Below are 15,373 nucleotides of genomic sequence, written 5' to 3'. Positions count from 1 at the left end.
AAACTCATATTATAAATATATGCATTATACTAAAAAAACGGGATATGTGAAAGCAAAAAAATTGAGGTGATAGAGCAAAACTGTTTAGAAAATTGAATTAAGCATATCAGAATTAGTCAAAAACACCTATTCACATGCTTGCCTCAGATTTTTATTTTTATTTTTTATTTTTTTTGTAAACCAGTGTTATCTGAATTGGTTGTTAGAAACAAGTCCAATAGGTGGGGATTTTGATCGGGGTTGTCTGGTACACGGGTGGGTTGACTGACTAACTGGGTGAGATTAATTGAGTCTTCAAATAGCTCACATTCAAGACCAGAGTCATCAGTTGTGGGTGAATAAGTGAGCCATTCGATATTATGGACATTAAAAGCACCCAGAATAGTAATTTCTGATGCAGTATTAATGCTGAGGACACTTTAGTTGTGAAGACAGAGAGTCAAATAAACTCGGCTCTGAAGGGGCATTAGAGGAACGATAAACACAACAGAAATACTTAATTTTACCAAAAGAATTTAATTTGTATATGGAATAGTCGAAAAAAGGACAATTAAATTTAGTAATCTCCTCCAGGGCAATTTCTGATTTAGCAAGGCAACATACGCCTCCTTTGGGTCTGAAATTTTGAATCAAGATATAACCAGGAAAATTAAATCTAGCTAAATCAGAGGTGGTGCTTACTTGTGTCTCTGTCAGAAATAGCAGATCAGGGGATTCAAACTGGAGGAAATTTTGACCAGAGTTGATGTTGGGGTGTAGTCCCCTAATATTGCAAAAGAAAATTTTACTGCACTGACAAGCAGATTTAGGGTGCCGCAGCACTGGAGGTGGCACAGTCGCTTGATGACGACCGGGAGGGCCCTCTGCAGACAACCCAGCCCTGCCGGTGGTGGTGACCCGAGAAACCACCGCACTGATTCCCAGTATAGCAGCAGCCATGGTTCTTTTTATGGGGGGGATTTATCTATTTGACAACTTTTGCACTGAAGTTTCAGAATCGAAAAATGAGGAAGCATGTTTGGGAAAAATAGAAGTGGGAGAAAGGAATGACAGAGGTGAAATGGTGATAAGTTTTTCTGATAAGTAAAACATAATAATAATGAACACATTCTTTAAAAAAAGAACAGGGAGAAAATGGACCTGCAGAAGTCCAAATGGAGAAACAAAGAATGAAACTGACATCACTGTAGCACATAAGAATAACACTATCAAAAATGCCAGTTATCAACAAGGTAAATATAGGAAGTGACCATAGAATGGTGGATTTCACAGCAAGATTTAATTCCAGAAGTGAAAGAGAGATGGTTAAAGATAATAAGATATCCCCAATAAAAGTAAACGAAAACAAAACAGCCTTTCAGTTGGAAATAACGAACAGATTTCAGGCTCTAAGCAGTGCTGAATGCGACACTGATCAGCTGAATGAAAGACTAACAAAAGTGCTAAGAGAATCAGCGGAGGTAGTAGGGAAACCTAATGCAATCAAAGCCAAGAAGTATTCAGAAAAGACACTCGAGCTTATGAAAAAAGAAAAAAAAAAGAAAGGAAATGAAAGTAAAAACAATGAAAGATGAAAAAGAATGAGCGGAACTTAATAAGCTAATTAACAGGAGACAAAGAGAAAGAAGAAAGAGAAATATGGCTCATATCGAAGAAACCATGGAAAAAGGAAAAAGTCTGAAACAGGTCAGAAGTAAAATGGCACTAGGAAAGCAACAAATTACATCACTGAAAGACAAAAACAAAGAAGTCTAATATCAAATGCAGAGATAAGTTGGTGAAGAGAGTTGAAGACATTTACAAAGAACTGTATGCATCAAAGACAGTAGTACCAATAGCTAACTTTTCAGTTGACACAAGTGAAATACCTGAGGTAACACCAGACTAAGTAAATAATTCTCTTAAAAATATGAAACGAGAGAAGGCTACGGAAGAATTTGGAACAGTAACAGAGTTACTGTTGGATGCAGTAGAAATACAGAACAGACTTGCTCACTAATTTACTGAATGTATAAAAAAGAAGAAAATTCCCAAAATATGGTGTAATCCAATAGTTCTATTACTCTACAAAAATGGTGACTCAAAAGATCTTAGTAACTATTGACCCATTAGCTTATTATCAGTCATTGACAAACTCTTCACTAAAGTCCTTACAAACAGAATAACAGCAAATTTAGAGGAAACCCAACCTCGTGACCAGGCAGGATTCCGAAGCTGGTATTCGATTACTGATCATCTACACACAATGAATCATCTAACTGAGAGAACTACAGAGTATGATAAACCACAGAGCTTAGGTTTTGTTGATTACGAAAAGGCTTTGACTCAGTGGAACACATACCAATTATAAATTCATTGAGGGAACAAGGAGTGAACGAGAAAATTGTAAAACTGCTGGAAAACATATATATAGAGAAAAATGCTGCAGTTAAATCACATAAGGACTTGTGAAAAATTAAGACTGAGAAGGGCGTGCGTCGGGGAGATACAACTGCACCAAAATTATTTACACCATGCCTAGAAAGTATTTTGAGAAAGCTTGACTGGGAAAACAAAGGAGTGAACATAGATGGACAAAAGCTGAAGCATTTACGATTTAATGCAGATAACATTGTCCTAATCTCAGAAACAGCAGAGACATTGCAAGAAATGTTAAATGACCTGAACAGAGAAAGTCTCAAAGTAGGACTGAAGATGAACCGAAGTAAAAGTAATGTTTAATCCACAAACACCAAAGAACGTCATCAGAATAAGCGAAGAAATTCTTGAAGAAGTCGAGGAGTACAACTACTTGGGGCAAATACTAAAATTAACAAAAGATCATGATAAATAAAAATACGCATTACAATTGGATCGAAAGCTTTCGGTAAACATAGAGACATTATGAAAAGTAGTTTGCCAGTCTGTATGAAACGAAAAGTATATAACGAATGTATAATTCCAGCTATGACGTATGGTTGTGAGACCTGGAAACTGACAAAATCGACGGAAAATAAATTAATTGGTTCTCAGAGAGCAATGGAAAGGTCAATGCTGGGAATATCTTTAACAGACAGGAGAAGATCAACTTGGGTAAGAGAGCAGACTAAAGTCAAATATATTATAGAAGTTATAAAAGAACAGAAATGGAGGTGAACAGACCATATAGCAAGAATAAGGGATAACCGGTGGAGCAAGAGGCAGACTGACTGAACACCAAGAGATGGTAAGCGTAGCAGAGAAAGGCCAAACAGGAGGTGGAGAGATGAGATAGAGAAATCTGCAGGGAAAACGTGGCAAAGATTGACCCTGTCAAGGAATTCGTGGAGAAGGTTGGGGGAGGCCTGTGTTCAGCAGTGGACTAGTAATGGCTGATGATGATGATGATATGATGATGATGATGATGATATGATGATGATGATGATGATGATGATGATGATGATGATGATATGCCACAACTTATTTTCCCCAATATTAACGGTTGGGCCGGGGTTAGGCCAGTTTGCTCGGACATCTTAGGTGAGTCAGGATTCACTTTTCGTTAAGTGCCGTCAGGTAAAGAATAATTCCCAACCGCTTCCTGGATATTAACCCTTATAGGCGACATCCAGCCAGAGTGCCACAACTCACTGCACCACCAGAGGGCTGGTTATATAGAAATCTTCCAGTATAGTATGTGCTTGTATATACTGTACATACTCGTACTTCATGTAAATTATTTTGCTTATTCATCTTTCACTTCTATGTGTTGATGTATCCATCTGTATCTGTATATGTATGCCTCTCTCTCTCTCTCTCTCTCTTCTTGAGTGAGCTCGTTTCAGTAAGGATGATGTATAGCTTACATAGGAATTTAGTTCATGGAGGAGATCCACTGATCATGGTAAACCTACGTATTTTATTACCTTATTCAATATATGATACGGAAATTGGTGAAATAGTTTAAAATAGAAAGTGTAAATGGTTCCATTATTATTCTCATCAGGGAAACTGATTAATATGTATGATACTAACCAAAAGTCTTCAGGAAATGGCTTAAAGTAGAAAGTACTGTACGTCATTACTGTTTATTACATGACTACGTTTATATGGGATAAACAACTATTCACTATTATTCTGTATTTCTGTTACAAGCAGGAGAGTAAAATCAGAAGGAGGGTGGTGTATGAGGGCTGATAGCCATGTACAACAGATTGTCAACTATTCCACCATTTATACTCTGTGCTTGTTAATCCGTTTATGCTTAGAGAGGCGCTGTTCTTCCCCTTATAGCTGACTGTCTTTCATATGGTGCAGTCAGAAGGAAAACACACCTTAGATGCGAGGTAGATACAGTGGAATAGTAGTCTGAACATTTGCTGCAGAGTAACCTACTTGCTGCTGGACGCTGTGCATGATGGCAAGGAGCTCGTGGTCTGGGGGAAGGGTGACTTTGTTCCATTTGGCCGCCCTTTTGAGCTCCTTCAGGGCCCGTCCATGTTGACCCATCACCGCCAGCCACCGTGGGGACTCACCCATGAACCTAAAAACACATATACTGTACACTCAAGCAATAATTCCTATTCACACCCCATGCAGCAAAGGCACAAGCCATTTATTCTCATTTTCTTCCACTGTCCTCGCAATTATATATATATATATATATATATATATATATATACCTAGGCTGCTTCCCCCAAGGGAAGGGAGGTAGCCGAGACAGGACGACACACTCCCATTTTACTCATCCATTCAAACACATTCATTCACATCTTAAACCCCAAAGGGGAGAAGGGGAGAAGGGACAGATCCTCACCGCACCACACCGCACAAGGGTCAACTGCGCAGTGCAATCAGTGATATCTACAGCAGCAGGGCCTGACAGCAGAGATGGTTTACCCCTGCCACATCATAATAGACCCATCCCCGTACCCGCACCTGACCTGACTAGCTGATCAGACCAAATGCGGGAGAATATCCCCTCAGGGCTGGGTCATCAATTATTCATTCACAATTTCTCTCCATTTATTTCTGTCACGCACAGCCACTCTTCCTTGCTCATCAGTCATCCCTCTCGCATCCAGCGCTCTCTTCACACTGTCCATCCATCCTATTCGTGGTCTTCCTCTCAGCCTTACACCTCTCACATCAGATCTAGTTATCTTTTCACCAATTGCTCATTTTCCATTCTCTCCATATGCACAAACCATCTCAACACCCTCTGCTCAACTCTACCAGCCATCTCCTGAACAACTCCAGTTCTCCTTTGCACTTCATCTTTTCGCACTCAATCCATACCCGTCACTCCACACATACTCCTCAGACACCTCATCTTCATTAAATTCAAACTTTTCCTCTCTGCTACACGCATATTCCATGTTTCAGCCCCATATAATGCAGTCGGTACCACAACACCCTCATACAGCCTTCTCTTTACATCCATTCTAAGCGAATGACATCTAAACACATTTTTCATTCCTCCCAACACCGTACCTACTTCATTCATTTTAAACTTCACTTCTGAATCTATTCTTCCATCCACAGCAACATGTGACCCTAAATATTTAAAACACTCTACCTCCTCAAGCAACTCACCATTCAAAACTATGTTCATCCCGCTACCATCTACCAACCTCGTACACTTCATCACTTTACTCTTATTCTCATTTACTTTCAATTTTCTCCTTGCACACACCCTTCCAAACTCCTCTACCAACTATCTCAATCTCTCCTCTGAATCAACCACCAGTGCAGTATCATCTGCAAACAGCAGCCGCATCAGATTCCTCTCTCCACCATCAACATTCACCAGACTCAGACCTCCACGTAACACTCTTGCATTCACCTCCCTTACAACACCATCCATATAAATATTAAACAACCAGGGCGACATCACACATCCCTGTCGCAGCCCCACTCTCACGGGAAACCAATCACTTACAGCATTTTCCACTCTTACAGACGCTCTACTATCTACATAAAAACTTTTCACCCCTTTTAGTAACGTACCATCAAGTCCATACAATCTTAAAACAGTCCACAAAGCCTCCTTATCAGTTCTATCATACGCTTTCTCTAAATCCATAAATGCCCAAAACACATACTTGCCTTTCACTAAATACTTTTCACACACTTGTCTCACAGCGAACACCTGATCCACTCATCCCCTCCCTCTCCTAAAGCCACACTGCTCATCACCAATCACTCCCTCTGTACCCTCTCTAACTCTCATAATTAACACTCTACCATACACCTTACCTAAAACACTCAACAGACATATACCCCTAAAGCTAGTACATTCATACTTATCACCCTTGCCTTTATACAACGGGACCACACAAGCACTTGCCCAGTCAATTGGCACCATACCTTTCACAAAGCACACATTCAACAATCTTACTAACCATCAACAGTAGTCACTCCACCACCCTTCAGGCATTCCACAGCACATCCATCCATACCTGCAGCTTTCCCTGTTTTCATCTACTTTACTGCCTTCTCCACTTCCTCCTTCATGATCAAAGAATCATTCAACTTTCCCAACACATTTATTCCTTGCACCCTTCCATCCACCACAGTCTCAGCCACCCTTTCCTCCTCTTCATTTAACAATCTTTCAAAATACTCTGCCCATCTCTTCCTTACTGCATCCATCTCAATTAACATACTTCCATCCTCTGCTTTTACTCGCTCTTCCTTCCCAGACTCTCCCTTTCGCACCCTTTTCACCTTCTTCCAGAATATTATCTTATTCTGTAGAAAATTCTCAGTCAGTCGCCTACCCCACCTTTCATCTGCTGCCACTTTAGCATCATGCACAGCCCTTCTCGCCCTATTCCTCTTTTCCTTATACCTCTCATATGACTCCTCATCTTTCCTCTGCAGCCACACTTCATATGCACGTCTCTTCTCAGCCACAGCCATACTTACTTCCTCACACCACCATTCATTTCCTTTTCTTACACCATCACCCACACGTCTCACATTACACACCTCTTCTGCATTCCCCACCACAGCAGTCTTAAACAACTGCTATTCCTCCTTCACACTGCCATTTTCCTGATCTTTCACTGCGTTCCATTCATCTTTCAATTTCTCCTGATACTCTATCATTTTCTCTCTTTTATCCAACTTACTCACTTTCAAAACCTCCCTGCCACACCTAACCCTCCTAGCTCTCACCCATATCTTACCTACTCTTAACTTTCCCTCTACCAGGTAGTGATCAAACATACCTCCACCCTCCCCTCTCAGAACTCTCACATCCAACAATCTTCCTATTACATTCCTAGACACATCCACATAGTCCATCAATGCTTTATCCACAACTATTCCACCCTCCTGTCTCACCCATGTATACTTGTAAATATCTTTCTTCTCGAACAGAGTATTTCCGATCACCATCCCTCGTTCAACACACATCCCTATCATTCATTCCCTATTTTCATTTCTTCCAGGCACCATGCATACCAACTACACCTACAACTACCATCTTTCCCACTCTAGCATTCAGATCTCCCATCATTACCACATTCACATTTGCTCCAAAACTCTGCAGACACTCATCAACATCATCCTTTTCACTACCAGGCCCAGATGCACTTACAAACACCCACAACTCACGTTCAAATTTCGCTTTCACCCACATCAGTCTCGATGACACTTCCTTCCATTCAGTCACACACTGCTGTACTTCCGGACTCACTAACAAGGCCACACCTTCTCTTGCCCGTCCTCTATCAACACCTGATAATCTTCCATTCACACTTCCAAACATAGACTCACTCTTCCCTTTCATCCTCGTTTCACTCAAAGCTAACACATCCAACTTTCTTCTCACAAACATTCTCCCAATCTCCTCCCTTTTAGCCTCAATCGTACTACATCCACGCACATTCATAGACCCAATCTTCAGAGTACGGGGATAACTCAATCCCCCATCCCTTTCTCTGGCCTGTCTCTTTTTAGGAACTAAAAAACAGAGGAGGGGGTCCCTAGTTCCCTCACCCCGCCCCTTTTTGTCGCCTTTTACGACACGCAGGGAATACGGTGACAGTATTCTCCCTAACACAACCTGGCCGCAGAGTAGTAGCACTACCCCATAGTGCAGCCAGATTGTGTATTAGGTGGGGGCGCTCACCATCCACTCGCTCGATGTAATGCTGCTATCGGGTGTCTACCCTTTCCTTTCCTCCCTCCTTTCCTTCCTTCCTCCTCTCTTCCTTTAACTCATTCTTTCCTCATCCTTCTGCGTACGAGTGACTTTACACTCCCCCTTTATCATTCTTTCCTTCATTCTTTCCTGTTCCTTCTGCCTATGGGTGACTCTACACTGAGTGACAGGCCGAATGGTTTCCTGTACACCAGGAAACCATTTACTTTGCTGGGTGGTAACAAAATAACCAAATTATGGCACCTGGTGGTTTAGAGGGTAATTGCGGCGCCCTATCGAACTGAGCCGATGAAGGTTTATATCCAAGGGGTGGTTGGGGTTATTGCTCACGGAATGCCACTCAGGGATGAGTGAGGCTAGTCACTCTCATCTTAAATGTCAGGATTTGCCTTGCCCTGGGTTCCAATGCTCCTCCTGGGACAACGTAGGATAACATGATGGAAATATATATATATATATATATATATATATATATATATATATATATATATATCCACAAGGAAAAGAAAACACGATATATATTCCGAGCGCTTTCGTGTATATCGTGTTTCCTTCTCCTTGCGGATACCATCATATCTATGAATCACGTGTTATTTAGTGATTTAACTGCATATATATATATATATATATATATATATATATATATATATATATATATATACATATATATATATATATATATATATATATATATATATATATATATATATATATATATATATATATATATATGGTACAGTGATAAAGTGTGCATCTCGCTCGCTGGTGGACGCGGATTCGCCTCCCGTCAGTTTTATAAATTTTGGGAAGCGTTCACCAAGCCAACTGCTGCTTTGCTGGACATAAGGGGTGCCGTGGTTGAACCAGAGTTACATACTAGTATGCTTGCACCAAGTCGGCTTAAGAAAGGCCGATTACACTTGGTTCAAAGCCTACATACAGTACATATACAAAGCCACTCCAACAATACAGTCACACTCACAAGCAGTTCTCACCCTACATACAGTCTCTATCAGACAGCCTAAGCTACTGGGTAGAGATACATTAGCTGTACCGTCCCTGCTTCGGTAGGGATAGGCCGATCCTGCAGTGGACACTCATCGGCTGATGATGATAATGATGGTACATATATATATATATATATATATATATATATATAGTATACACACACACACACACACACACACACACACACATATATATATATATATATATATATATATATATATATATATATATATATATATATATATATATATATATATATATATATATATATATATATATATATATACAGTATATATACCAGGGGCAGGATCCCACTGCTACCTAGCGAGACCCCGGGTGGTGGATAGGGGAAGGCCTTGTAGATGTACAAGATACCGTCCTAGACGGTACGGACCATGGGACCCCCTACAGATATATTGGGCTCCACCGAATATAACGAATAAGGTGGCACAAAAGTTACATCTCACCAGAAACTATGTGGCAGGGAGGTGAGATTATTTGCCACAATCCTCTCAACCAAACATGAGTTCTATTGCAAATGATTTGACGGGCTTTCCTGTTCGATCATCGTCTACTAAAGGTCCAGCTGCACTGCCTCCTGCGCTTACGGGCAGTGTGCCATCGAAAGTGAGTAGGCACTGTGTTGGAAAATTAGTCTCTTGGATGTTAAACAAACTGAAATCAATGAAGATCTATGCATACAATGTAAGAAGCCTCGCAGAAAATTACACTCTTTTTAACCTGATGACTGAACTGGAAAACATTAGTTGGGATATTGTAGGTTTGAGTGAGATCCGCAGAAAAGAAGAAAAAGTAATTCAGCTCGAAGACAGCAAACACCTATTTTACTATAGAGGAAAGGAAAATGAAAGAGTTAGTGGTGTAGGATTTCTAATTAACAGAAATCTTACAGACAACATTGTTAAATTCAGCAGTATATCTGACAGAGCAGCATTTGTTGTCATTAGACTATATAAAAAATATACCATCCAAGTCATACAAGTATATGCACCAACTTATCAAAGTCCTGATGAAGAAACAGAAACATTCTATGATGACATCTCCCAGATTATGGAAGAAGAAAAGACAACATATACTATACTCATGGGAGACTTCAATGCAAAAGTTGGGAAGTCGGAAAATGGTGAAGCATTTATGGGAAAATTTGGAGTGGGAGAAAAGAATGAAAGAGGAAAAATGCTGGTAAATTTTGCTGAAATGTTTAACATGAGAATAATGAACACATTTTTCCACAAAAGAACACGTAGCAAGTGGACCTGGAGAAGCCCAAATGGAGTAACAAAGAATGAAATTGACTTAACACGATCACAAATGTCACAGTTATCAACAAAGTAAATATAGGTAGTGATCACAGAATTGTGGGTTGCACAACCAGATTCAGTTTCAGAAATGAAAGAAAGAAGATGAATAAAGATAAAAAGATATGCCTAATAATAGTAAACGAAAAAAAAGCAGCCTTTCAGTTGGAAATAAGGAACAGATTTCAGGCTCTATGTAATGCTGAACGTGACATTGATGAGATGAATGACAGACTAATAAAAGTGCTAAGAGAATCAGCAGAGGTAGTAGGAAAACCTAATACAACCAAAGCCAAGAAGTATTCAGAAAAGACACTCGAGCTTATGAAAAAACGAAAGGAAATGAAAGTAAAGACAAAGAAAGACGAAATACAACGAGCAGAATTAAATAAGCTTATCAACAAAGGACAAAGGGAAGAAAAAAGAAAGAGAAACATGGATCAGATCAAAGAAACCATCAAAAATGGAAAAAGTCTGAAACAGGTCCGAAGTAAAATGGCACTAGGAAGGCAACAAATGACATCACTGAAGGAAAAAAAAAAAAACGGTGAAATCATTAAATGCAGAGATAAGATGGTGAAGAGAGTTGAAGAATTTTACAAAGAACTGTATGCATCAAAGACAGTAGTACCAATAGCTAACTTTTCAGTTGACACAAGTGAAATACCTGAGGTAACACCAGACGAAGTAAATATTTGTCTTAAAAATATGAAAAGAGGGAAGACTCCGGGAGAAGAGGGAATAGTAACATTGGATGCCGGAGTAGAAGTACAAAATAGGCTTGCTCACTTATTTACCCACTTTATAAAACAGAAGAAAATTTCCAAAACATGGTGTAATGCAATAGTTATTTTACTCTACAAGAAAAGATGACTCAAAAGATCTTAGTAACTATCGACCCATTAGCTTATAATCAGTCATTTACAAACTCTTCACTAAAGTCCTTACGAACAGAATAACAACAATTTTGGAGGAAAACCACCCTCGTGAACAGGCAGGATTCCGAAGCAGGTATTTGACCACTGATCACCTACATAAAATGAACCAGCTAATTGAGAAAACTGTAGAATATAATAAACCACTGTGCTTAAGTTTTGTTGATTACGAAAAGGCTTTAGACTCAGTGGAGCACATACCAATATTGTACACCTGCTTGAAAACATATATAAAGAGGGAACTGCAACAGTTGAATTACAGAAGGACTCAGAAAAAAATAAGATTGAGAAGGGCGTGCATCAGGGAGATACAATTTTACCAAAGTTATTTACAGCATGCCTAGAAAGTATTTTCAGAAAGCTAGACTGGGAAAACAAAGGAGTGAACATTGATGGAGAAAAGCTAAACCATTTAAGATTTGCAGATGACATTGTCCTAATCTCAGAAACAGCGGAGGCATTGCAAGAAATGTTAAATGACCTGAACAGAGAAAGTTTGAAAGTAGTACTGAAAATGAACCGAAGTAAAACTAAAGTAATGTTTAATCCACAAACACCAAAGAGCGTCATCAGAATAAGCGATGAAATTCTTGAAGAAGTTGAGGAGTACAACTACTTGGGACAAATACTAAAATTAACGAAAGATCATGATAGCGAAATAAAAAGACGCATTACAATTGGATGGAAAGCTTTCGGTAAACATAGAGACATTATAAAAAGTAGTTTGCCAGTTTGTATGAAACGAAAAGTATATAACGAATGTATAATTCCAGCAATGAAGTATGGTTGAGAGATCTGGAAACTGACAAAATCAATGGAAAATAAAGTAATCCGTTCTCAGAGAGCAATGGAAAGGTCAGTGTTGGGAATATCTTTAAGAGAAAGGAAAAGATCAACTTGGGTGAGAGAGCAGACTAAAGTCAAAGATATTATAGATGTTATAAAAGAACAGAAATGGAGGTGGACAGGCCATATAGCAAGAATAAGGGATAACCGATGGAGCAAGAGGCTGACTGACTGGACACCAAGAGAATGTAAGCGTAGCAGAAAAAAGCCAGACAGGAGGTGGGGAGATGAGATAGAGAAATTTGCAGGGAAAACGTGGCAAAGATTGGGTCAGTCCAGGAATTCGTGGAAAAGGTTGGGGGAGGCCTTTGTTCAGCAGTGGACTGGTTATGGCTGATGATGATGATGATGATGATATATATATTCATTCATCATTCATTCATTGCCAGACGCCATGTATCCCACACGGGGTGGCCAAGGGCTTATAGTTAATTGTTTTATAGGGAGGGGCACTAATCCTCCACCAACCCCACTTGACACGTAGGGATGTCAACAGCATCTGGTGTTCCCAGGCGGTCACCCATCCAAGTACTAACCAGACCCAACGTTGCTTAACTTCGCTGATCGGACGGGAAGCGGTGTACTCAACGTGGTATGGCCGTTATCGAACTTGGGTCCTACCAGTTGCGCACCAGACGAGCTAACCAATACACCGCTAGCAAGGCTAGCATTGCGAGGATTCGAACCAGCGCTTGCAACTGCGTGAGTACAGCAGCTTACCAAGCGAGCCATTTATATATATATATATATATATATATATATATATATATATATATATATATATATATATATATATATATATATATATAATACATAGATATATACATAGATAGATGGATAGATAGGTAGATAGACAGACAGATAGACAGGTAGATAGATAGATAAATACATAGATAGTTATGTATGTATGTAAGTACGTATATATCTAGACACACACACACACACACACACACACACACATATATATATATATATATATATATATATATATATATATATATATATATATATATATAGTGAGAGAGGACAGTGTTTGGAAACTCCCTGTACTGTTGTTTGCAGATGATATGGTGTTGTTGAGTGAAGACGAAGGGGAGCTGCAAGGCTTGGTGGATGAGTTTGGGAGAGTGTGTAAGAAACGGAATCTAAAGGTGAATGTAGGGAAAAGTAAAGTGATGGTCTTTGAGAGAGGTGAAGTCAGTGAATGTACAGCGAGGTTGGATGGTGAGGAATTGGAAAATGTGACTACGTTTAAGTACTTGAGTAGTGTGATGAGTAAGGATGGAGGTTTGGAGGGTGAAGTGCTTGAAAGGGTACAGCAGGGAAGAAAGGTTGCTGGTTCTTTGAAAACAGTGATAAGAAACAGGGAAGTGAGCATGGAAGTGAAAAAGATACTGCATGACAGTATTGTGATACCAACTCTAACGTATGGAAGTGAAGCTTGGACGTTGTTGGAAGGACACAAGTCAAGAGTGAGAGCAGTGGAAATGAGTTATGTAAGAGGAGCCTGTGGAGTCACATGGAGAGACAGGCTGACGAATGAGGATATAAAGGAGCGTTGTGGTGTGGATGTGGATGTGACAGGAAGCGTTATGAGGAACACACTGAGGTGGTTTGGCCATGTGGAGAGGATGGAGGGTGAAAGACTGACGTTGAGAGTGTATGTGAGTGAGGTGGAGGGGGAAGAGGGAGGGGGAGGCCGAGGATGAGATGGAGGGATGGGATGGAGAGGTATATGAGAGAGGGGGGTGTGAGTTGGGAGCAGGGCAGTGAAATGGCGGGGAACAGGGAGACTTGGAGGCGATTTGTTTGTGGCCACTCCGAACGGGATTGAGGCGTCTGGCAATATATATATATATATATATATATATATATATATATATATATATATATATAAATATATATATATATATATATATATATGAGATCCATTCAGATACTATCCAATCTTAGGCTCTATAAAAAGAAAAAAAAAAAAAAAGAGAGAGAGAGAGAGAACCTGTTGAGCTAGGACACTGATCCCCATCAAACTAAGTCCCTTCTGACTTGACACAATTGGCCCAGCATTTTTCCACCGCCTGAAACATTTTTCAAGGTCGGTTTTCGGTATCTCCTGCAGGTGCTTCGTTGCATTTGTCATGATCTCTTCTCTCGTCTTAAAATAAAAACCCTTCAGCAGAGTTTTGAGCTTTGGTAATAACCAAAAGTCTCACAGAGCCATGTCTGGTGACAAGGGAGCCTGCTGCACCTGCGGTATGTTGTGTTACGCCAAAAATTCCTGAATCATTTGAGAAGAATGGGCAGGGGTGTTGTCATGGTGCAGCTTCCTACTTGTCGTTTTCAGGTCTGGTCTCTTCTGCCGAAATGCGTCATGAAGATGACGGAGGTAATAATGTTGCTGACAGTCTGAACTTCTGGTATGTATTCGTGATGCACAACACCACGGTTGTCGAATAATCTGTCAACATGTGAGTGCTTTTCACCTTGCTGCGGACCTGTCATGCTTTTTTTGGCCGAGGCGACCCTGCATGCTTCCAGTGGGATGGATGTGCTTTGGTTTCTGCATCGTACCCATACACCCGTCTCGTCTCCAGTGATAAGTCCTCAGAAAACCTGGATCTCGATTTGCACACTCTAACATGTCTTGAGGAACATTCTTTCGAATGAAGAAATCATGACGAATGTGACGAAGTGCATGCAGGAGATACTGAAAACCGACTGAAGAAAAATGTTTCAAGCAGTGGAAAGAAAGATGGGCTACGTGTGTCAAGTCAAAAGAGGCCTACTTTGAGGGGAATTAGTGTCCTATCTCAAAAGGTTAGCTAACTATTTTTGTACAGCCTAGGGTCAGATACTTTCTGAACAGACCTTGGGCCTAGGATGAGATGGAGGGATGGAGTGGATAGGTATATGAGGGGGAGGGCTGAGCTGGAAGCAGGGCAGTGAAATGGCAGGGGACATGGCAACATGGAGGCGATTTGTTTGTGGCAACCCATTACAGGATTAAGGGGATATATATATATATATATATATATATATATATATATATATATATATATATTATATATATATATATATATATATATATTGTTACGGAACAGAGAAAGATAATGTACACTTTAAGTGAGAATACT

The 15,373-nt window shown here is 39.9% G+C and overlaps 1 protein-coding gene and 1 non-coding gene across 2 annotated transcripts in view; both read right to left on the bottom strand.

Moving 5' to 3' along the window:
* The window catches only part of LOC145406371 (organic cation transporter protein-like), a 240,965-nt gene that overhangs the window by 165,288 nt on the left and 60,304 nt on the right, over positions 1-15,373 (bottom strand). Inside the window, exon 6 of the mRNA XM_080277539.1 lies at positions 4,354-4,501. Coding sequence (XP_080133665.1) covers positions 4,354-4,501 — 148 coding nt within the window. The remainder of the gene's footprint in view (positions 1-4,353; positions 4,502-15,373) is intronic.
* On the bottom strand, positions 12,727-12,845 carry LOC145408813 (5S ribosomal RNA). The gene has a single exon (XR_013898971.1). It is a non-coding gene; the product is annotated as a 5S ribosomal RNA (ribosomal RNA).

This window comes from Coenobita brevimanus, chromosome 8, assembly GCF_032717465.1.
Source record: "Coenobita brevimanus isolate Jiangsu-jjx chromosome 8, ASM3271746v2, whole genome shotgun sequence".
Taxonomy (NCBI): Eukaryota; Metazoa; Arthropoda; class Malacostraca; order Decapoda; family Coenobitidae; genus Coenobita; species Coenobita brevimanus.
This window is presented reverse-complemented; position numbering and strand designations above follow the sequence as displayed.